Source organism: Phyllostomus discolor, chromosome X (assembly GCF_004126475.2).
Source record: "Phyllostomus discolor isolate MPI-MPIP mPhyDis1 chromosome X, mPhyDis1.pri.v3, whole genome shotgun sequence".
In the NCBI taxonomy this organism is placed as follows: Eukaryota; Metazoa; Chordata; class Mammalia; order Chiroptera; family Phyllostomidae; genus Phyllostomus; species Phyllostomus discolor.
Genome location: NC_050198.1, coordinates 7064375 through 7087063, shown reverse-complemented (window position 1 = coordinate 7087063; position 22689 = coordinate 7064375). Strand labels below are relative to the sequence as shown.

Sequence of the window (22689 nt, the reverse complement as noted above, 5' to 3'; positions counted from 1 at the left end):
TAAACTATTATACACAGGAGAGGTATCTGTCTTATTTATTATATCTTTAGTCTGAGGCATAGTACCTTTCATGTAATAGAACCTCAATAAATATTTGTAAAATAGATGAATGAATGCAGAAAATAATTCCAAAATCTATCTAGATTTATCCCAGAAGTGTACTATAAAGTTGCCTTCTAATTATGCTTGTTTTAATAGCTAACAATTCTTGACTATAATAAGAACTTCATTATGTTTCCCTGATTCATCTCTACAAGAACTTTATGAGTAGATTCAAGTAGTACCTCCATTTATTCAGATGAAGAATTTAGGTCCAAAAAAGTTAAGCAACAGGCCAGGGTTACACTGTAAGTAGTGCAGCTTGAATTTGAAGGCAAGCATATGGCTCTACCATTTATGCTCTTGTACCATATGCTATTGTGCTTGTTTGTGTTCTTGGACATATTTACTATGAACTTTGGGAGAGGATCCTGAAGTGTAAGGGGAGAGAGATAAAGTAGGCTTTCATTTTGCCTTGGGTAATTCACACATGGGTAATCAAGAGGATGGTAGATTGCAGGTAGGGCATTGGAGAAATTTGGGTATGAGTGAGGGAATTGAAAAATATAACAACTTTCACAAGGTTTTATGAATATTTCTTTAAGTGCATAATTTATTTCTAATCTTGCACACCTGATATTGATTCACTTATTTTATTTATTAAAACTACTTTCTTATTAGAAAGCACTTAATGCTTATTAAGAAAATCATTTTGCACTGTAAAGACCAAACAAATCATTTTCCTTCTATTTGTTTCTAGAGATGTGAAAGCCTCATATTACAATCATGCTGTCCAGTCCACCATTGACTTTACTTTGTGCTATGACAAATGACACACAGAGCTGCCATTTGGAAGGTCACACTCAGCACTTACTAGTTAACCCAGTTTCTATCATCTTTAGGACATTGTTTTGTGGTTTTCTTTGTTTTTGTGGGGTTTCTTTTGCATGAGATGCCATTTATCTTACCACAGCATTGCTGGCTTTAGTTCTTGGTGACTTTATCTTAAAAAAATGTTGTTGCTGAAGTTCGGAATAATTCTTTTTGTCCTATATTTATTCCAATTACCCCAATTTACAAGATTCAAAATTGCTGCTAGACATTTTTGTGAACATTCCAGGGAATTTTGTAAATAGCCTCATTTGATTTATAAAATGGATAAAACTGTAAGGACTTTCCTTGTCAGGTTTTGGCGCCAGGGTTATGCTAGCCTGGTAAAAATGAGTTAAGCTATGCTTTTTCTCTAGTCTCTGAATTCTTATGAGATTGGAATTCTTACTCTTTAATTATTTGATAGAATTACCAGTAAAAACGTCTGGGCCTGGAGTTTTCTTTCTGGGAAAAGTTTTGAGACTTTTGATGGTTATATGTCTATTCAAGTTCATTATTTCTTCTTTTTATTTTTATTTTTTTATATTTTTTCAATTTTCCAGATTTTTAAATTGAATTTATTTGGGTGATATTGGTTAATAAAATTATATAGGTTTCAGGTGTACAGTTCTATAATAGCTCATCTGTATATTGTATTGTATGTTCACCACCCTTCTGGTGGTGATAAAATGGTCATGGCTCCTTCCATCACTATTTATTCCCTTTACCCTCTTCTACTTTCCCCTACTACCATCCCCCTCTGGTAATCACCATGTTGTTGTCCATATCTACGAGATGTGTTTTTTTGTTTGTTTGTTTTTGGGTTTTTTTGCTTAATCTCTTCACCTTTTTTTACCCAGTATTATTTCTTCTTCATAAGTTATATGTTTCTTCTAAGAATTCACCTACTTCTATCTCAATTTTCAGCATTAATAACTAAGGTTGTCCCTAAGATCCTTTTATCATTTTTATGTTTATAGCATCTTCAGTTATGTTGCTTTTTAAATTCTTTCTTTTGGCTATTTGTTTATACTCCTTCTCTTCCTCCCCCACTTTTCCTCCTTCCTTCTTCCCCTCCTGTTAATTTTGTCAGAATGTCTTTACAAAGAATGTCCTTGGCTTTGTTAATAACCTTTGTTTTATGTTTTTAATCTATATCATTATATCATGTTTTTATTTTATTTCCTATTTTCTCCTTCTTTGGGTTTCTTTTGCTATTCTTTTTTAAACTCCTTGAGAAGGAGCTCAAATTATTCATTTTAAGCCTTTCTCTTTTTCTAATATGTACATTTAAAATATAAATTTTACTCTAAAGATCCTTAGCTCTATCCTCATATCTCAATATATGGTAGTGTTATTATTAACCAAGTCACATATTTTGTAATATATGTTATGACTTCTTTAATCCATAAGTTATTTGCTAAATAACAATTTAACTTTTTGCTATGACAACTTAATTGTGTTGTGGTCAGAGAATTTTCTCTTTTCCTTTTTCCAACTCTGTAAAATGTTTTTGAGACTTCTTTTTGGCCTGTTGGCTTTCATAATAGTCTATATGCACTTGAAATGATTATGTATTCTATGGCCTTTAAGTCAAATTGGTTAAATATTGAAATATTCTGTATCCTTAGTGACTTTCTTATTTCAATTTTATCTATTGCTGATACAGATGTGATACAGATGAGAATTCACTATCTCTCAATATGATTGTGAATTTGTTCTATTTCTTCTCATGTCCTGTCAAAAATACTGCTTTGTGTATTTGAGGCTGTATTATTAGTTGTACTCATATGTAAATTTGTTCAGTCTTCCTATTGAATTGAACTTTTTATGGATAAGCCATTTGATCGATAGGTAATGATTTTTGCTTTAAAGTATAATTTGTCTGATATTAGTGTCAACGTTATTAATTTTCTTTTGATTAGCACTGGCATCACATGTCTTTTCTGTCCTTTTATTTTCAAACTTCCTGTGGCATTATGTTCTAGCTGTGTCCTTGTAAACAGTATATAGGTGGATTTTGTATTTTTTCCTGTCTGATAATCTTTGCTTTTTAATGGAATCATTTTGCCCATTTATATTTAATGAATCATTAATTAGTATTGTGTTTACATTTACCATCCTGTTTTTCTAACCATTCTTTATTTCTTTTTCTTCTCTTTCTAGCCTTCTTTCAGATTGACTAAATATTCTAAAAACCATTTCCCCCCTCTACTAGTTAGGAAGTTATATACTTTGCTTCTAATTTTTAGTAGCTACTATAGAAATTACTACATCTACTGAACTTTTTAATACCTAAAGATAATTAATACCTTTAGCCTCCTCTAAGATAATACAAGGACCTTGGAAGGCTTTAATTTTATTTTTTTCATATCCTAATTTATCTGTATTATTTCCCATGTTATAGGATATATATGTAATATATTTGTCATATTTTATTACATATCATGTTTCACTTACCCCTGCAAGATATTATTAATGTTTCATATAGTCAGTTCATTTGGACTTACCAATATATAGTGCCACCCTTAGCTCTGGACAGCTGGGATCTACTGGGATCTCTGACCTATGCCTCATGCTTGACAGGCCCTTCCCTAGTCATAACCCTCTCCAAAGGGCAAGAAGTCTGTGACACAAAGAAGACATTCCCACCTGAAGCCTGCCTCCCTCCTCTCCTAACCCTTGCTTCTAAATCATGCTATGGGAACCCCAAACTCTGTAATTCCCTATCCAAACATTCTGTGCCTATTTCCAGGATCTGTATAGGCCTCTTCCCCAGGGAAAGCTATGCTGCCATGTGTACATAACTCTGGACCTAAAAGATGACCAAGGGGTAGCTTCTTGCAGGAGGGAGAGGGGTTTGGATATGTGAGCTGGGGTCCATACATGTGCATGAGGCCTCTTGTAGTTTGAGATGGAGCCTCAGTGGAAGGATAAGAGCAAACTGGGTCTCCTTTTAAATTCTTGACCTGTATATTACAGATGTTAAGAATGGGCCTAGTCACATAGTAACCACTTTCTTTGTTCTTTATTCCTTGTTACATCTCTGATCTTACATCTTTTGCCTGAAAATATCTCTTAGGATTTATTTCAGTGAGGATTTGCAGATAATGAACAATATAACAGTTTTTGTTTACATATTTTCTGGCTTCCATTGTTGCTTCTGAGGAAATAGCTGTAGTCTAACATCTGCTCCTTTTGAGGTTAACTGTCTTGTTTTCTCTGGCTGCTTTTAAGATTTTCTCTTTGTCTTTGATTGTCTTCAATGTCACTGTTTTGTGTCTAGATGTAGATCTCTTTTATTTATTGTAGAGATTCTTTGGGCTTCCTGAATCTATGGGTAGGTGTTTTCACCAGTTTGAGGTCATTCAGTTATTATCATCTTATACATTAACTCTGCCCCATTCCTTCCTCTTTGAATTGTATTTAAGTATATGTTAGACCACTATTTCTTTTCTCCATACCTTTGAACTTTTCTTTTGTGTTTCATAACTGGAGGAAGTTTACCTCAGTAGGCCCATACCCTCAGGCAAAAGCATCTCCTTTGTATTTGAGGGGGGACCCAAAAAGCCCTGCAATTTATTTATAAAAAATTGTGTATTTATTCTTACTTGATTAAACTTCAGTCACCTTCAAAGTACTCCCCATTTGATGCAATACACCAATTGAGACTTTTTTCCTACTGCTTAAAACAGTTTTTGAACTCATCCACTTTGATACCTTTTAGTGCTTCTGCCATTTTTTGTTTCATCTCTTCCACGTCGGCAAAATGTTTCTCTTTGAGGACATTTTTTCATCTGGGGAAACAAAAAAACGTCACTCAGACTGAGATTGAGTGAATAGGGAGGGTGGGACACAGGGATCATGCCGTTTTGAGTCAAAAATTGCTGAACACTGAGCACAGTGTTGGCAGGTGAGCTCATAAATCACCTATCATGAAATGGGCAAATGTGTTGAGTCTTCAAAAAAAATTTCCCTGAAGCCGAACACAGCCTCTCATGCCAGCTGGTACACTGATACAGATGGGTTCCTAGAACAGTAACCCAGCAGGGGAAGCCTGTACTACAAGGGGCCTGCCCTCCAGAAGATAATTCTGGTTTTTTTGGCCCCCCCTTCATATATATTACCTCCCTGAATTTCTGCTTTGGCTTCACCTTTGGTCTGGTGATTCTTTTCTGTCTTGTCAACTCTTTGATATGATTAAGAAATTTTTTAAAAATATTTTATTGCCTTAGCAGAAAGTTTAGTGTAAATAATCTAACCCAACATTTTCCTGGAACACTGAAGACATTTTTTTCTGAGATATTTGTTGTATCTGGGTCTTAAGAGTTCAGTCAAAATTTAATCATGCTTTTACAAAGTTTCCTGATTCTTTTTCTAAAAGTAATTAAACATACAATGGAGACTCAATAAAACAAAACAGCATTAAAATGAAAACAGAGCCAACTATATGGGAAAACATATTTGCCAATGACACCTTGCACAAGGGCTTGATCTCCAAAATATATAAAGAACTCGCATGATTCCACTCCAGGAAAGTGAAAAACATAATTTAAAAATGGGCAAAAAATTTGAACAAACACTTCTCCAAGGAGGACATACCGAGGGCCCAGAGACACATGAAAAGATGCTCAGCATCACTAGCCATCAGAGAGATGCAAATTAAAACCACAATGAGATACCACTTCACACTGGTCAGAATGGCCAACATAAACAAATACACAAGTGTTGGAGAGGATGCAGAGAAAAGGGAACTCTAGTGCACTGTTGGTGGGAATGCAGACTGGTGCAGCCACTGTGGAAAACAGTATGGAATTTCCTCAGAAAACTAAAAAATGGATCTGCCTTTTGATTTAGCAATTCCACTGCTGGGGTTATACCCTAAGAGCTCTGAAACACCAATCCAAAAGAACCTATGCACCCCAATGTCATAGCAGCACAATTTACAATAGCCAAGTGCGGAAGCAACCTAAGTGCCCATCAGCAAACAAATGGATCAAAAAACTATGGTACATTTACACAATGGAATTCTATGCAGCAGAAAGAAAGAAGGAACTCCTACCCTTTGCAACAGCATAGATGGAGCTGGAGAGCATTATGCTAAGTGAAGTAAGCCAGGTGGTAAGGGACAAATACCATATGATCTCACCTTTAACTTGAACCTAATCAACAAAAGAAAAAAGCAAACAAAATATAACCAGAGTCATTGAAAATAAGAATAATCTAACAATAGCCAGAGGGAAGGGGGAGGGGACAGAGGGGAGAAGGGTTTTCAGGAGCTACTATAAAGGACACATGACAAAACCAAAGGGGAGTGTGGAAGCAAGGGAGGGAGGTGGGTTTGGAGGGGGTGGGGGGAATGGTGGGGAGAAAATGAAGACAACTGTAATTGAACAATAAAATTAAATTAAATTTAAAAAACTAAAACAACCCTGAGTTTTTCTGATTCCTTTGACAGTTGAATGGTCCCAGTCAATTGCTTTTTCACCTTTTAGTTCTTGCTTTATCAGAACTGAGAACCTCTTCAGCACCTTCCTTCTTAATTTCCCCTTGTGCTAGTCTTGTTCACCAAGACTTAGGACTCAATGTAAACATCTCAAAGACATAAAGAGTCTCTAGAAAACTTAGGGAACAATTATATGTCTTGTCACTCAAGTCAAAAATACTGATCATTTCTTATATCATAGCAGCCATGATATAATGAAAGTATGCCAGTTAACCAGAAGTAACATAGAATAAATCTCACCCAAACTTGTCCTACAGTGGTATCAAGCTGTTTCCCCTTTTAATCTTACTCTTTATTCCATATCTAAATAAAGATAGATTTGTCACTTATTGCCATTCAAACTTGCACTGATGATAAAGATTTTAAAAATATGATAATGATAGTATTTAAAATAAAATTGAAGAGATCTAGAACAACTTCTTAGAGTGGTCCAAGCAGGGCCATGGCATACATTCATGTAGCTTGCACACTACATGACCCTAGGGGTTGCCATTTATATCAGAATCCACAACCATAAAAGGGTCCTGGGACCAAGGTGAATGTGGAATAATCTTTAATGAGAAGTTGTCAAGTGTCAGTGTCTAGATTTTACTGTTTAAATGCTAGCAAACTGTTTTCTTTGTAATTGATACTATCTCACCAGACTCCTTAGCACCATGAAAACTTGCTAAAAACCAGTAGCTATTCAAATTATCTTTATTGGTGACTTAGATAGCATTGAGTTAATCCAACTTGCACTAGAAGGTGAAGAATAGTTCCAGTTGAAAATATTAAAATGAGTAAGGGTTTAAAAATCTACAGATTTCCCTCTTTGATCAAAGATTCTAACAACCTTATGACCTAACAGGATGCTCTCCAGTTTATGCAAAAAGGTGACAGGAGCTACATTACTTCAAATACCATAAAACTTCTCTTATTAGGAATATATATATTCAGCTTTGAGGAAACATATTCCAGCCTTAACAACTGAAAACAGTCTTTTCAATGATGCCTGGTCTTTACTAGGTTCTTCTTGATCCACATTCTCTTTTCAGGATGATTGCTGGAACCACCATTCTTTCCAGCCTTTCCTGCTCTCATTTGGGAATTGAGTACAAGCTCTCTCCAGTGAAAGGCATGGTTTATTTTCACCAGAGGCCCAAGCTCTAGTCCATAATAACTAGTCACTGTGTAGCATGACTAATTTAACCGGCCATATTTTATGTACCACTTATGTCCTACCCTAGAAGCTTACAGAAATTTTGAAATTGTATAAATAGCATTTTGAATTAATTTTCTTCACCTGCTGGACACAAAATAATTTACTTCCAAGGAGACAAATTCTCAGGAGGCTGGCATCGTGGCCTGGTAGAAAAGGGTAGGAGTCCCACCAAACAGCCAAATGACCTTAACCCATCCACTAGAGCATGTTTGGCCTCTTTCTTCATCTGTAGAATGAGTTTGAGGCAAGATGATTTCGGAGTCTGAGTTCCTTTCCAGAAATAAACTGCTCTGATACTTTTTCCAGAACTAAAATTAGATAGGTGTGCAGTAAATCTAAGTCAGCTTTATGAATTCCAGGTAGCATTGAGTCTAAGGCATTGTACAGGAGAGAGAGTATTTTTTTTAAAATAGAGGTTTAGTTCACTAAATAGAGCTTTCAAAAAGAGAAATGCTTTTGGTGGAGAACTGAGTTCAGGAATAAAATATAGATTAATTATTAAACTTTAAATGAAACTTTTTATGACATATATGTAAGTGTACAAGTCAGTGAATTTCAGGGACTGAACACACCCATGTAACAGAAGTCCCCTTGTGCCCACTCCTAATTATTACACCTTTTTCCCCCTTCCAAGGACAACTACTCTCCTGACTTCTTATTCCGTAGATTAGTTTTGCCTGCTTTTTGTTCCTCAGATGAATGGAATCATGTACAATATACATTCTTTTATGTCTCACTCCTTTATCTAACATTATATTTCTGAGATTCATCAGTATTGTGTGTAGCTGACACTTAAATTTTCCTCCAGGGAGATGTTGCTACATTTTTGCACAGCTATATTAGCATTCTCTTTTGAGTGACTCATTTGGGAGGGTCAATAATATGCAATTATGAACAGAGACAGGATAAATGTGCTGAAGAGGAGGAACAAACCAGAGGCAGTTTATAATATATTAATGTAGTATAATATTAACATATATATGGTTTATTGATTTTAAAAATGTAAGCCCTCTTTGGAAGAAGTATTTACCTTCTGGTCTAAAACCAGGAAAAAATCACCCCTTGGTACTGGTCATGGCTACTAAATTACAAGAGTCCTAAAAATTGCCAGCTTTTTTCTGTGACTGAGGAATTGTGATTTATCCCCATCTTTCCCTGACCTCATCCCTGTAACCCATTATTTGACTGAATGAGGGGAGAGTACAACTAGCATTTATAGCGCCTTCACGGTACCAGCCACTGTGTGAAGATCTCACTTACTCAACACAGCAACACTGTCCAGGTAGGTTGGTACTCTCATCACAATTTGCTAAATGGGGAATCTTGTCCATTGAACATAACCTCTCCAATGTCACTCAGACATACCGTGGCTAGGACCTATGAACTCATCTCTTTAGTCTTCACCACTGCACACACACTCTGTCTTAGGTTGGCAGAAGTTGCAGTGGTGGCTGAGCTCATGGGTGCCCTGTGGCTAGGGGGTCTATCAGCTGAGAGCACAGACCCCAGTCTGTCACAGCCACTTCATCTGTAGCCTTACAGAGGAAGCCTACTCATTGGGCTCTCATTGCTCCTCAGGTATGAGAAGAACAGGCACAGTGTTAGCATGTGCAATTCTAATTCTGTGTGCTGAGCTCCCCCAAACTCCTGTCCCACCTCCACCACATGTGTCTCATCTAGTTAACTCATATTCAACCCTCACATCTCATCTGATGTATGTTGGCCTTCAATAAATATTTGTTGAATGAATGAATAAATTAATGGTAAATGAGGTTTTAAAATTTGGTTCTGATATAAATTTTGCTTTTTAAAAAATGTTGACTCTGCCTTCCTGACTACTAAAAATGCAAGCAATGATAATAAACTAACATATAATTAAGAGTAAATGCAGTGTACCCATCCTTATAAGACATAAACAAGAGTAGATTATTTATAAGATTCTGTCACCCCTTCTGATTCTTAGCATAGTTTTAAACTAGCTTAGTGGTAATAGTTATATAAGAAGTATTTTTAGTTTCTTCTTGATATTTTGCATATGTTGATGATTTCCTTAGATCCACATAAATGACCTTGCTTGTCATTTTTGACATAACATAATATCCCACTGAGTGGTCATCCCATAATAAACATGGGTTTTGCTTTTGGTAGCCAGTGTCCACCTATTATTGCCAATTCTCCCCAACTACAGTGATTTAAAGGAAGTAGGATTGCAGTTTACCTTGGTTGAGGAACTGACCTTTTGGGTATTGCTATATTGTGATTATGGCAAGCTGTGATGATGTTTTCTCCTTATTTTATTCCAGGATGTTTTTCTCTGGTGGGCAGTGTGGCCATGTTGGCAGACCTGAAGAACATTTACTGATGTTGAAGATATTCCTTGTCATTTGTCTTCATGTCATTCTGGTTACATCCCTGGAAGGTAAGGTACCTGTTTTCCTTCATTGTGTGTGTATGTGTATGTGTGTGTTCATCTAGGAATCTCCTACTGTGGTAAAATAGACATAACATAAAACTTACCATTTTAACAATTGTTAAGTGTACAATTTACTGGTATTAAATATGTTCACAATTTTGTGCTACCATCACCACTGTTCATTTCCAGAACATTTTCATCATTTCAAGTAGAAATTCTGTTCCCGTTGAACAATAACTTTCCAATACCCAACTCCCTCATGTCCCTGATAAACTCTGTTCTTTCTGTTACTATGAATTTGCCATATAAGAGGAATCATATAATATTTGTTCTTTCATGTCTCACTTCTTTCACTTAGTATAATGTTTCTGAGGTTCATCCGTATTATAGCATGTATCAAAATTTCATTCCTTTTTAAGGCTGCACAATACTCCACATCTTGTTTATCCATTCATTGTTCATGGACATTTGAGTTATTTCTACCTTTTGGCTATTGTAAATGATGCTTTGAACATTGGCATACAAGTATCTGATTGAGTCCCTGCTTTCAATTTTTGTGGGTATCTATACCTAGCAGTGGAATTGCTGGGTCATATGGTAGTTCTATGTATTACTTTCTGAGGATCTACCAAAGCATTTCCCACAGTGGCTTTACCATGTTACATTCTTACCAGCAAGGCACAAGGATTCCAGGTCTCTATATCTTTTCTATCACTTGTTATTTTTTGTTGTTTTGATAATGGGTGTGAAATGGTATTTAATTGTGGTTTTGACTTGCATTTCTTTAATGATTAGTGATATTGAGCATCCTTTGTGTGCTTATTAGCCATTTGTATGTCTTCTTTGCAAAAATATCTTTAACTCTTTGGCCCATTTTTTAATTGGGTTGTTGGGATTTTTTTGTTGTTGAATTTTAGGAGTTCTTTACATATTCTGGATATCAATTTTTTATCAGATATATGATTTACAAATGTTTTCTCCTGTTCTGTGGGTTGTCTTTTGCCCTCTTAACAGTGTCCTTTGATGAACAATAGTTTTGAACTTTGATAAAGCCCAATTTATCTATTTTTATTTTTATTGCCTGTGCTTTTGCTGTCATATCTAAGAAATCATTGCCAAATCCAATGTCATGAAGATTTTACCTTATGTTTTATTCTAAAAGTTTTATAGTTTTAGCTCTTATCTTTAGGTCTTTTAATCTATTTTGAGTTCACTTTTGTATATGGTATAAGGTGAGGGTCCAACCTCATTCTTTGCCATGTGTATATCTACTTTTCCCAGCACCATTTGTTGAAGAGACTGGTTTCCCCCATTGAGTGGCATTGGCAGCTTTGTCAAAAATCAAATTTCTGTATATGTGAGGGTCTATTTCTGGTATTTATTTGTTTTTAAAAGTATGTACTTGAAGACATTTCTGCATGGAAATTCAGGGGAGGTAGAGAATCAGCCAAATGAAGTAGCATGATTATCAGAAAAGAGGATCTTTAGAAGTTTGTGAAAGAAGGAGAAAAGGTATCTGAAAAAGGCAGTAAAAAGTCTAGAAATCTTGGGGGTGCAGTATCTATGGGTACAACTGCCAAAATAATACAGTGCAATGCAAATGTAAAGAATGTTCCTTAGGAATGTTATTTAAGAAGATATTATTAAGGACACACAGAGAAATACCTTTCTTATTCAGAAAAGTAGAAGGATCAAGGAATCTTCATTGGCAAAAGCAAATATCTACTAGGAGCAAATAACAATAACATAAACAAAACATGTACACAACACACATACATGAACACAAAATCCATGGAAAACATCCCAATGTGCTAAAACACGATAGACAGTCCTTCAAAAAGAAGGCACTGGGGCATTTTGTCAAGAGGTCACAATAGTTTACCAAAGAGAGAGAGAGAGAGAGAGAGAAAGAGAGAGAGAGAGTGCACGCGCAAGCATGCTTAACATAAACTGACTGCTCACAATGTGCCAGGTCCCTATGTGCTTTACATTCACTTTCTTAAGCTTCTCAACCAAACCTATGAAAAGGAGATCATAGTCTCCCCATTTCTTAGATGAAGAAACTGAGGCTCAGAGAGAGAAATAACTTGCTCAAAGAAGTGGGTGGGCTGGGATTTGTACCGAGCTCTGAAATTTGTATTCTAAACCATAAAATCAGAGTTCTTTTTTTTTTTTAAGATCCTCCTCAGAGGTCTGTATTTTTTTTAAGATTTTATTTATTTATTTTTAGAGAGGGAAGGGAGGGAGATAGAGAGAGAGAGAAACATCAATGTGCAGTTGCTGGGGGTCATGGCCTGCAACCCAGGCATGTGCCCTGACTGGGAATCGAACCTGCGACACTTTGGTTCGCAGCCCGCGCTCAATCCACTGAGCTACGCCAGCCACGGCTAAAATCAGAGTTCTTAAACTTGAATATACATCAGAAACACCTGGAGGGCTTATTAAAATACAGAATCCTGGGTCCTTTCTCCAGAGTTTCTGATTCAGTAGGGCTGGGGTGGGGCCTGAGAATTGACATTTCTAACAAGCTCTCACATAATGTTGATGTGACTGGTTCAGAGGGTATACTTTGAGAACCACTGCCTATACAACTGGGAGAAGTAGGGAGAAGAAACTCCTCCAGATATATATCATGGGATATGAATTCTGTTGTGGCCATGTAACATTCATGTTAACTATGCCCACACACATCATCTCACTGTGGGATCGGCTGAGAAAAAGTCAAATGTCCCTACATTACTGATGAGTAAATGTCCCCAGAGACATCATTGGTTAGGAAGTGGTGGAGCCAGACTAGATACTAGATCTTCAGTCTAACGTTTCAGTGCTTTTTCCACCACAAGGGTAGATGAGGAAAGAAAAGTGGAGCACATGAAACATCAAAATAAAAGCTGCTTAGTAGAAATAAGTCTTTTTTAAGTATATTTAAAATTATGAAACAGAGCGGGTAAACCAGAAAGTGCATAGCTCTGAAACCAACCTTAGTAGGGAAAACTTAGGTGGATGCTTATGGTCGCTGAATATATTTCTTGCTCTGACTCTCATATGAATTGATTTTTGAAAGCAGTGCCTCCCAAAGTGTGGCTCCAGACAAGTAGCATCAGAATCACCTGGGAATTTTTAGAAGTGCAGCTTGTCAGGCCTAGATCTGCTGAACTGGAAACTCTGAGGGTGGGACCCAGCAGTCTGTGTTTTAATCAGTGCTCTAGGTGATGCTGATGCATGTTCAAAGTGTAGAACCACTGTCATAAAGAATTGGTTAAAATATTACTGTTGACAGCCTGATATAGTAGAAAGGTAGTAAGATCTAGGGTTAGAGCCCTCCCTATGCCCGTCATCTGCTATTTGTGTGATCTTGATTTGCCAGTAGACCAACAGGGACCTCTATTTCCTCATCTTCAAAATGGGTGCAATCATGAGCTCCCCCAATGGGCTCTTGTAAAGCTCAATATACGAGGCCTGTCCAGAAGGTATCCAGCCATATAGTATGAAAAAACAGAGACATTTATTAAAGAAGATACAAGCTTGGATGGTCAGTTGTGTGGTAATGAGGGCCTGCTATGTGCCCAGCAGAGAACATCATCTCTGACTCCATGGAATTTACATGCCAGTTGAAGGGACATGATTATGACATATGAGAACAACACAAAGTATAATTAAGTCATAAAATGTGAGTCATTGCTATTAGGGTTCCAGCATATGGCCTTTTGCCAAATCTTTGGATTAGTCCAGTTAAATGTTAAGCCGCCAGTAGCAGATGCTATTAGTGCCCTGTCCTTATTCCCCGGCCTACTCCAGAGGTCAACTACAGACAGATCCTGTGTATGCTGATAGCTCCCATGTCTCTCTGACTGAGAATGATCTGTGCCCATAGGACCATGCTTTGCCTGTACACAGAAAAAGCCAGAAGGGTCAGGCAGTTAATACCCCACAACAGTGAGAGATGGGAGCTGGTGTTTACCTATGCCAGTTTCCTCATCCCTTGGCGAGGCAAGCTGTGGTGTGGCCCAGTGGCCCATAGTAGCAACCTGCTCATTAATGTACCCATTACTGACTTTACTCCTTTTCCTATCTCACTTCCCTACTCCCTCCCTCTGCTTCATGGAGTCATCCCAGTTTGGAAATGCACTCATCTTCCAAGGCCCTGCCAAATATAAATACCTCTATAAAACCTGCCCTGACCTCTTCAGAAGAATTAAATCTCTCTCCCCAGTGCTCTTTTTTTCTTTTCACCCATATCTTTTTATACTTGTCACTTTGTATCGTGTCATGATGTACTTCCTTCACATCATTAATCCTTTCAGTGCACTGTCAGTGCCAGGTGAGAAGGGAGAATGGAGATTTAGTAAGGCAGGTGGGAAACTATTGGGAGGAAACTAATGAGCATGGAAGGCCTTTTAGGTACTTTATGTATATCATCTCAATTAAGCTTCACAAAAACTCTTCATGGTAGATATGTTTAGTCTCAGTTTGCTGATGAAGAAACTTGAGTGTTAAAAAAAATGAGGTCATTTGCCCAGAGTCACACAGCTGGGAGGATACCCTGTCAGAATCTATAGACAACTGTTCATACTATACCAGGCTACTCAGTGTCTGAAGATTGAATGAACATGTCACTGAGGCATGAGAGAGAGGGAGCCTGAGGTAAGCTTCCAGAGAGCAACTACTCTTCCTGGCTCTGGGGAATCTGGACTGCAAATACAGTAGCTTCACCCTGGAAGCCCAAGAGATGACTCAATAGCTTTTGACAGCAAGGAGAGGTAAGTCTGACATTCTTATTAGGACACTGGTCAACAGAATCCTTGGACCCTAACACTTCCAGTTATATGATTTGGCAATGTTTGAAGGAGACATGTTTTATTTATCAGAAGCCCAAATGGGCAGGTAACCATACTTACATCTAGCCTCTAGCTTTCCCAGGCCATACCAACACCTTTTTTCCTTTCCTTTTCTTTCTTTCTTTAAAAAAAAAATCTTCAAAGGACTTCTTCTTTTAGGTACAGCTATTTTCCAGAGGATGAGATGACATAATAATAGTGGAAGATGGTTATAATTTCATTCTTGCAGAGTTATCTTCCCCATTTGGAAACAATAACATATTTGAGCCAGTTTGGTGATCTCATGAGCTATAGCTCCCAACATAATCTTTCTCTGGGTTAGGCCTAGATCTTTCTGTGCTACAGGCATTTCCAGTATTAGATTCTTCTATAATTCCCCTTCTCCAAGGCCTCACTGTCTTGTTTCCTCTTACCCTCTCATGTTTTATCCATCCAAGTCTTGGTTATTCTTTGTGCAGCACATTAGAGCTGTAGGAGGTAGAGTATATGCTCTTGAAAGGCAGGAAACCTGCCTTTTTAAAACATTTATTTTCTGATTACAGTGGGCATACAATATTAAATTAGTTTTAGGTCTACACAATAGTGATTAGACATTTCTATACTTTAGGAAGTGATTCCCCCAATATTTCCAGTACCTACCTGGCACCATATATAGTTATTACAATATTATTCACTACATACCATATGCTGTATTTTACATCCCCACAACTATTTTTACAACTTGGAAACTTGTATTTCTTAATCCCTTTTACCTTTTTCACCTACCTTCCCAATCCACCTTCCATTCGGCAGCAGGGTGCCTGTGTTGTTTGACTTTGCCCTCCAATGCTAAAACCAGTGCTGGTCCCTGTCTCTCTCAATTCCATATCCATAAAGATGAAATCATAAACACCATGGCATTGATCTAATCCTCAGCCAATCTCACAATCCCCCACCAAACTCCACTCCCCACACATAGGCATGAGGGCAATTCTGTTGGGTCCTAATCCTTTTTCCCTGGCAGGTAGAAGTGGTGACAAGGAATGATAGAGACTCTAGATAGGTTGAGGAGGGAATGGAAAACAGAGGACATTGTGTCCCACTTTCCACTTAAAACTGGTAGGAACTCACAGGGGCCCGTACATCAACACAGGGCAATGGTAGAAATGAGAAACATCTGGTGGTACAGCATGTTTAGGCAAAGAGAGGGAAGGAAATGGAATTCTCTCTAAGTCTTTTTCATCTCTTGTGTGGCAGGGTAGGGATTCTAAATTGTCCTCATGTCCCTGATGGCTAGATGTGTTGAGAGCCAGGGACAGGGACAGAGCTGCAAAGATGATACTGTGGACAACTTAGACCAGGGACCAGATACAGGATGTGACAGACAGTAGTGAAAGCTTACACCTAGGTCAATAAGAGAGGAATCTCAGGCCATGGTAAGATTCTAAGAGAATAGACCATGGGGTCCACTGGACACAGCTTTTGGTAGTGAATACCCAGAGACCCTGAAGGGTAGGGCGATCTCTGGAGAGGCCATTGAGAACCCAGGGCTCAGCACAGCAGGAGCTCATAGATTCAGGCCCCTTCTCCATGTTGTCTGAAGGATACCAGCACCCCATTTCCAACCTGGAAGCCAGAATGACTACCAGAAGGAATAGGAGGGAAAACAAAGATTATGCATTTATCCAAAAGACATTGCTAGGGACCACTTTAGAGCAAAAGAGAGAGCTACCTTAGAGAGATTTACATAGACATAAATCATTGGGTTTAAGGATCCTTTTCCTATAACTCTGGAATTGGAGGCTCCAAAATAAGATGGAGCCAACCTAGACATCCAAGGAAGCTCAGGGATTTTTTACTTATTTGTTTATTGTTGCTATTGTTTGTATGCCTAAATTATGTTTATAAATTTTAAACCAACTCTAGACCTGGCTGGTGTGGTTCAGTGGATTGAGCATTGGCCTGTAAACAACAGGGTCGCCGGTTTGATTCCCAGTCAGGGCACATGCCTGGGTTGCAGGCCAGGTCCCCAGTAGGGGGCACATGAGAAGCAACCACACACTGATGTTTCTCTCCCTCTCTTTCTCCCTCCCTTCCCCTCTGTCTAAAAATAAATAAATAAAATATTTAAGAAATTTTTAAATCAACTCTAAAGTGAACACATATTGAACACACAATATGTCAGGATACTCTGTGAGGAATTGTTGAAGGTCATCACCATATCCTGAATTCTGCTCCTCCTCCTGGTTTATCTTTTCAGGTATGAAAGAAATACCTAGTCAGGTCCTTGAGAGTAAGGATGACATCTTTTTCATCTCTGTATTCTCCACAGTAAGTGCTCAATAGAGCAGACCTCTCCCCTCAGCTTACATCACTAGCATTATCTTCATCTGAACCCAATGAGTTCTGATATAACATATATTACTTCTCTAAAAATTTGCATAGACTACAGTGAAGTGGCTGTACATTGGTTAGAATTATACTTGAAGAATATTATTTCTCCTCCTCCATATGATAAAAAGGGCTCAGATGATTTCTGACACTTACATTCTGTGAGTTTAGTTACCCAGTAAGGACAGTTTTCAGATTCTAATTTTGTTCAGAGATACCAGGGATTCTTGGGGTCTGCTTTGGACTCTGAACCACTCATCTTTGCAATTCCATTTTAAGGCTGCTCTCCATTCAGTTCCTAATGTGAAACTGGAACCAACTGATAAGTCATATTTTTTCAAACTACATTTTTTTATGTGAGGCAATATCAAAGGCCCCTAAAGTTACAACAAAGCCAATGAATCTTTTAACTTCTAAGTTGATAAAAGCTCCAGAAGTTGCTTTTGCTGGCTAGTAAGTCTCCCAGTTGCCAGTGTTATTGTTGCCTTGGTCTTTAGGAAAAAGTCCCAGTGTCTCTTGTTAGGATCCAGTAGCAACAGCTCATAGTACTGAACATTAACCACAGCAATAGCAGCAGCAGCAGCGACTCAACCAGACATTTCTATAGGTCTTCCTGATTTACAAAACACCTTGGCATACTTGTCACACCACATCCCTTTGAGGTAGCCAGAGAAGTCTGTATTATCCTCACTTTGTTGGTGAGAAGACTGAAGTTAAAATAGTGTAGTAACTTTCTAGGTTACCCAGCAAGAAGTAGTGTCAAGATTCTGAAAGCTGCTCTCCAGAACTCTCTCCTGTACACCAGCCTGCCCAAAGTGCTTGTGTTCAGCCAAGACCTTTAACAATGGTGACTTTAACCATAGAAATGTCCTTCTAGACCAGGAATTGGCAAACCTTTTCTGTAAAGGACCAAATAATAAATATTTTTTTATTTTGTGGGCCATATATAGTCTCTGTGGCAACCACTCTGCCAGTGTAGCTTGAAAGCAGTCATAGGTAATATATAAACACATTGGAATGGCTTTGCACTAATAAAACTTTATTTACAAACACAGTTGGTGGGCTGGATTTTGCCCATAGTTATAATTTACAGACTCCTGATTTAGATAGAGCAAAGGTGGTGCAGCACATATGACTGATCATTTATATGACAACCGTTCCTTGATTTGTTTCTTGCTGGCTAAGCTCTGGCTTCATAAAAGGGTGCTCACCCCTTCCCACATGACTCAGGAATAAATGCTGATTATCCTAAGTCAACTGTGGGAATGCTGTTCCTTTCCAGTGTTCGATACAGGAGTGGGCACATGACCCATTTTTGACTAACAGGACAAGTGAGAAAATCTGAAAGGAGGCTTCTAAGAAAAATTTCCTCATTCTTATGATGAATATAAGGAAAAACAGTTCCTTTTCTTCCTTGGTCTCATTAGTTACATTTCAAGTGCTCAATAGTCACATGAGGCTAGTGGCTGTCATATTTGACAGTGCACATGTAGAATATTTCCATCACTGCAAAAAGTTCTATTAGAAAATGCTGTATCTGGAGAATTTTGTGTCTGGATTTGATGCCTTCAGTGGTGGTAGCCATCTTAAAAACATTAAGAGGAGCTAGCAAGTGCAAGTAGAAAATGCACATAACCTGAGTTTTTGAAGATGTAGAGTCTCTCAATTAATGGTATCCTGAGGATGAAAGAACAGAAGGATGGAAAGGACCTGGGTCCTTGTTGCTGTCCCTGAGCTGTGGGAGCAACCTTAAAACTGTCTGCTTTTGGATTCCTTATTAAGTGGGATAAATGAATGTCCTTTACGTTTATGGTACCTTCACAGAATGGCATGTAACTCTGACTGTAACAAGGTCATTATGCTTCAGTTTCCTTATCTCTCATAGTTATACGCAGATTAAATGAGTTCATGCATGTAAAACAGATGTGTGTAATGTATCTGAGACATTGTATACATTCAGGAAACACCAGAGATTATCACTAAAGGCCATCAATATAATGTCTAATATAAATTTTTGCAATAATGGAAGTGCTTGATAGCTATACTTTCCAATACAGTAGCCACCAACCACATGTAACTGTTGAGCACTTGAAAGGTGACTGAGGGACTGAATTTTAAATTTTATTTAACTTTAATTAATTTAAATTTAAATAGCCACCTGTGGCTAGTAGCTGCTGTATCGATCAGTGCAGCTATAGACTATTTGTTCTAATTACTTCAGAGCTTTTCTATTTGATACTATATAAGTTAGGGTTCAATCACAGGAGAATCACTAGGGCTATGCACACACACAAGATCTGTCAAAGGGATTTGACCTTACACAACCCTGGAAGCTGGCTAGGCAGTCTCTGCAAAGCTGTTGTCTTCATATCTGATGCTAGAACTGACATCTATGAAAGGCAGGCAGTAGGGAAGAGCAGATGGATATAAGATGGGGAGAGCAAGAACAACCTGGAAACCACAAGCATGAGTTATAGCCACAAACCACACTGGAACCCATGTTAATTCTTGTTGCCTGTGATCTTGGTGGTATGGATGTCTGCAGAAGCTGAGCCCTTCAGAACAAAATTAAAAACATACTTGGTCTAGAAGTCAGAGAAGTCAAAAGAGGTCTGAGGGGAATGCTGGCAGCTCCCTCATATTAATGATGTGTGACACTTAATAATTGCCAACATGTGGGAGCTACAAAATGGCTGCTATTCCACTTCTACCCAAATCTCCCACAAGAAACTTTCTTGTGTTCCATACTATCCAGAAACATACAGAAAACAGGATTCTGGAAAACACAGCTCAACCTAGCAATGATGGTACATTACAAAGTCATCACACATACTAGAAAGCTAATGAGCTCAATTTAGTATCTGTTAATACCTCTAAATAAAGCATGATACGAACATCTCCCAAGGCTATACCTAGTTATATCTGTTCTGCAGCTGGCCCAAAGATATTCTGAAGAACTTTGCAACCAGCCAACATTATGTTTTTAAGTTTTTCTTTACATTTTTCTGTGGTTTAGAATTTTCTCCACATAAACCCACATTATCATTATAATCAGAAAAGAAATTAATGTTCATTTTTATAAACCAGCCTATGACCTCTAGGGAGACTGTACACACAACCAGAGGACAACTTGATAACATCATGATTAACTGTGCTTTCCAATTTTTCCCTGAAACTTTGCTGAGTCGTGGCTTTGTGAAAGAACTTAGGAAACATAAGGTATGATCACCAGATCTGAAACCATTTGACTTCTGCCTCTTTCTTCACATGTTTCCAAGGTGATCCCAAGGGCATTTTGAAGACCCCAAAGCCAATTTGAAACAAATAATATAAAGAGGAAAGAAACTGAAGTGAAAGTCTTGCTCAATAGAAGGGAGAAATCATTTTTAGAAAAGTCACTACGAAAATGAGGAATAGAGAGAGCATCACTGTATTAATTACTGACAATGAGCAGTATTTACTGTGTATTCTTCTCAATGCTGTAATAATAGTTGTACCTATGAAGTATGTCCTCTTATGATTATCTTTACCCCTATTTTCCAGATAGGACACTGAAATACCAAATGGGTTATGTAAGTTATCCAAAGTTAAATAGCAGCAGATTACAAAAGTTGTACAAAATTACAAAGTGATGGATTTGGAACTGGGCTGTCTGACTTTCAAAGTCTAGGTTCTGAACCTTCTTACCACACTTCAGGGGTTCAGGGCAATGCCACATGGACTGCTGGGGTCCATTAGGTTAACCACTGGCAGGCCAACTCCTGCTTCTCCCCCACATCCCAGTGACCTCACCCCAAATCCTTTCATCTTACCTTAGAAGTATCTGTTGAACCTCTCTTTTCATACCAGCTTTCCAAGCATGGGTTCAAATCCTTGTCGTGTCTTGCCCAATCTATTGCAGTAGTCTGCTCTGGCCTTCTCATTTCAGATCATACTCCTTGTTTCTTTCATAGCTATATTAAAAAAGTACTGTTCTGAGCCAGGGGCTGGGGAGAGAGGAGAATGGGGAAGAGCTGGGGAGAGGGTACAGTGGGGAGTACATTCGGTACTGAGTCCTTATCATAGGTTCTGCACCCCCTGAGAACCTAAACTAAGATACCAAGGGGTTACTGCTCAGCTGTGAGCTGGCAAAGAATGGTTTGGTCTAAGGGAGACCAGAAACTCCATATCTTAATTACTAGTGCCCCTAACTCCACCTTTCAAGGTGCTTTTGCACTTACAACTCTACCACAAGAAACTCTCACTAACTCATCAATTACAGGTGCTTTGGCATGAAAGAACATGTCAACTAACAGCAGAGTCACCCTAGACATTAGTTGGAATCAGGGAGGAGGGGATACCCAAGCAAATATTGCTTTTCTTAAACCGTATTTCTTCAGGAGGAAACAGAGATAACCCTAGACTATGAATTTTCTATAGGGGCAATATTGCCCCCATGGGGGTGAAAATTGGTTTTTGGAGGCAAAAAAAATCTTATATCTTGCAGAGGACTGGGACTAGGATGAGGCAAGTGAAGGATCTAGGGCACAAGATGTTAGGAGACACTTTTGAGGCTCGGTTTATATGTGTTTGTACACACATATGTAAAAATATATGTACTCAGATGGCAAGGAGTATTGTGAATAAGTGGATGGAAAGGGTCAGGCTAAGGGGGGAAGCGGTGTAACTTTAAATAGAGTAGTCTGGGTCAGCCTCTTAGAGAAGGTGACATTTGAGCAAAATTTAAAGGAAGTTCCAGGACAAACAGAAGGACTCTCTGGAAGGAAAGTGTTCTAGGCAGAGAGAGCAGCTAGTGCAAAGGCCCTGAAGTGGGGATATGCCTCTTGTGTTGGAGAAACAGCAGGGAGGCCAGTATGGCTGAGTAGGGGGAGGGAAGGGGGAGATGAAGTCTGGGTATAGGACCATCTGTTTCACAGGAATGTAGGGAGATTGCAGAAAGAAGGATGGGTGTAACACTAAGTGTAGTAAGTATTCAATAAAGGCAGTCTGCCTTCTTCCATCCAGCCGCCTGAAGCACTAAGACACATTTACATATTGGATTGAAATGGTTCCAGAGGCTACCAGCCTTCAGAAGTAGAGTGAACACAAATCATGGCTAGCATTATCTGCACTGGCCTTGACCAGAAGCCTCGATTACTGTCTTTGTATCTAACTTCAGGGGTACTGGGAAGAGAAGATAATGCCCCAATATCTCCCACCTGTCAGAAATAGTTTATTTCAAGACCCTCATCCTTCCTAAAATATACATCCCTCCTGGCAGAGCAGAGTGGACAGCCAGTAGGTCAGTGGCTTTTCGATTTTTTAGAACACAGCTCAAGATAATAAGTAGCCCAGTGTAGAGTGGGGCTGGAGTGTCTATGCTTAGATCTTAGTTCTATCCTTTTACTAGTAATCTTGGGCAGGTTACTTGATCTCCCTGTGCCTCAGCTTCTGCCCTTACCTGTACAATGAG

The 22689-nt window shown here is 38.4% G+C and overlaps 1 protein-coding gene and 1 long non-coding RNA gene across 12 annotated transcripts in view; one reads left to right on the top strand and one right to left on the bottom strand.

Moving 5' to 3' along the window:
* ADGRG2 (adhesion G protein-coupled receptor G2) overlaps nucleotides 1–22689 on the top strand; it is an 83780-nt gene that overhangs the window by 2489 nt on the left and 58602 nt on the right. For all 11 annotated transcript variants that reach the window (XM_028522191.2, XM_036016941.1, XM_036016942.1 and 8 more), the window contains exon 2: nucleotides 9920–10035. In XM_028522191.2, the coding sequence (XP_028377992.2) occupies nucleotides 9920–10035 (116 nt within the window). The remainder of the gene's footprint in view (nucleotides 1–9919; nucleotides 10036–22689) is intronic.
* LOC118498571 overlaps nucleotides 1–22689 on the bottom strand; it is a 73238-nt gene that overhangs the window by 2566 nt on the left and 47983 nt on the right. Inside the window, exon 2 of the long non-coding RNA XR_004901060.1 lies at nucleotides 21050–21190. This is a non-coding gene — a long non-coding RNA (uncharacterized LOC118498571). The remainder of the gene's footprint in view (nucleotides 1–21049; nucleotides 21191–22689) is intronic.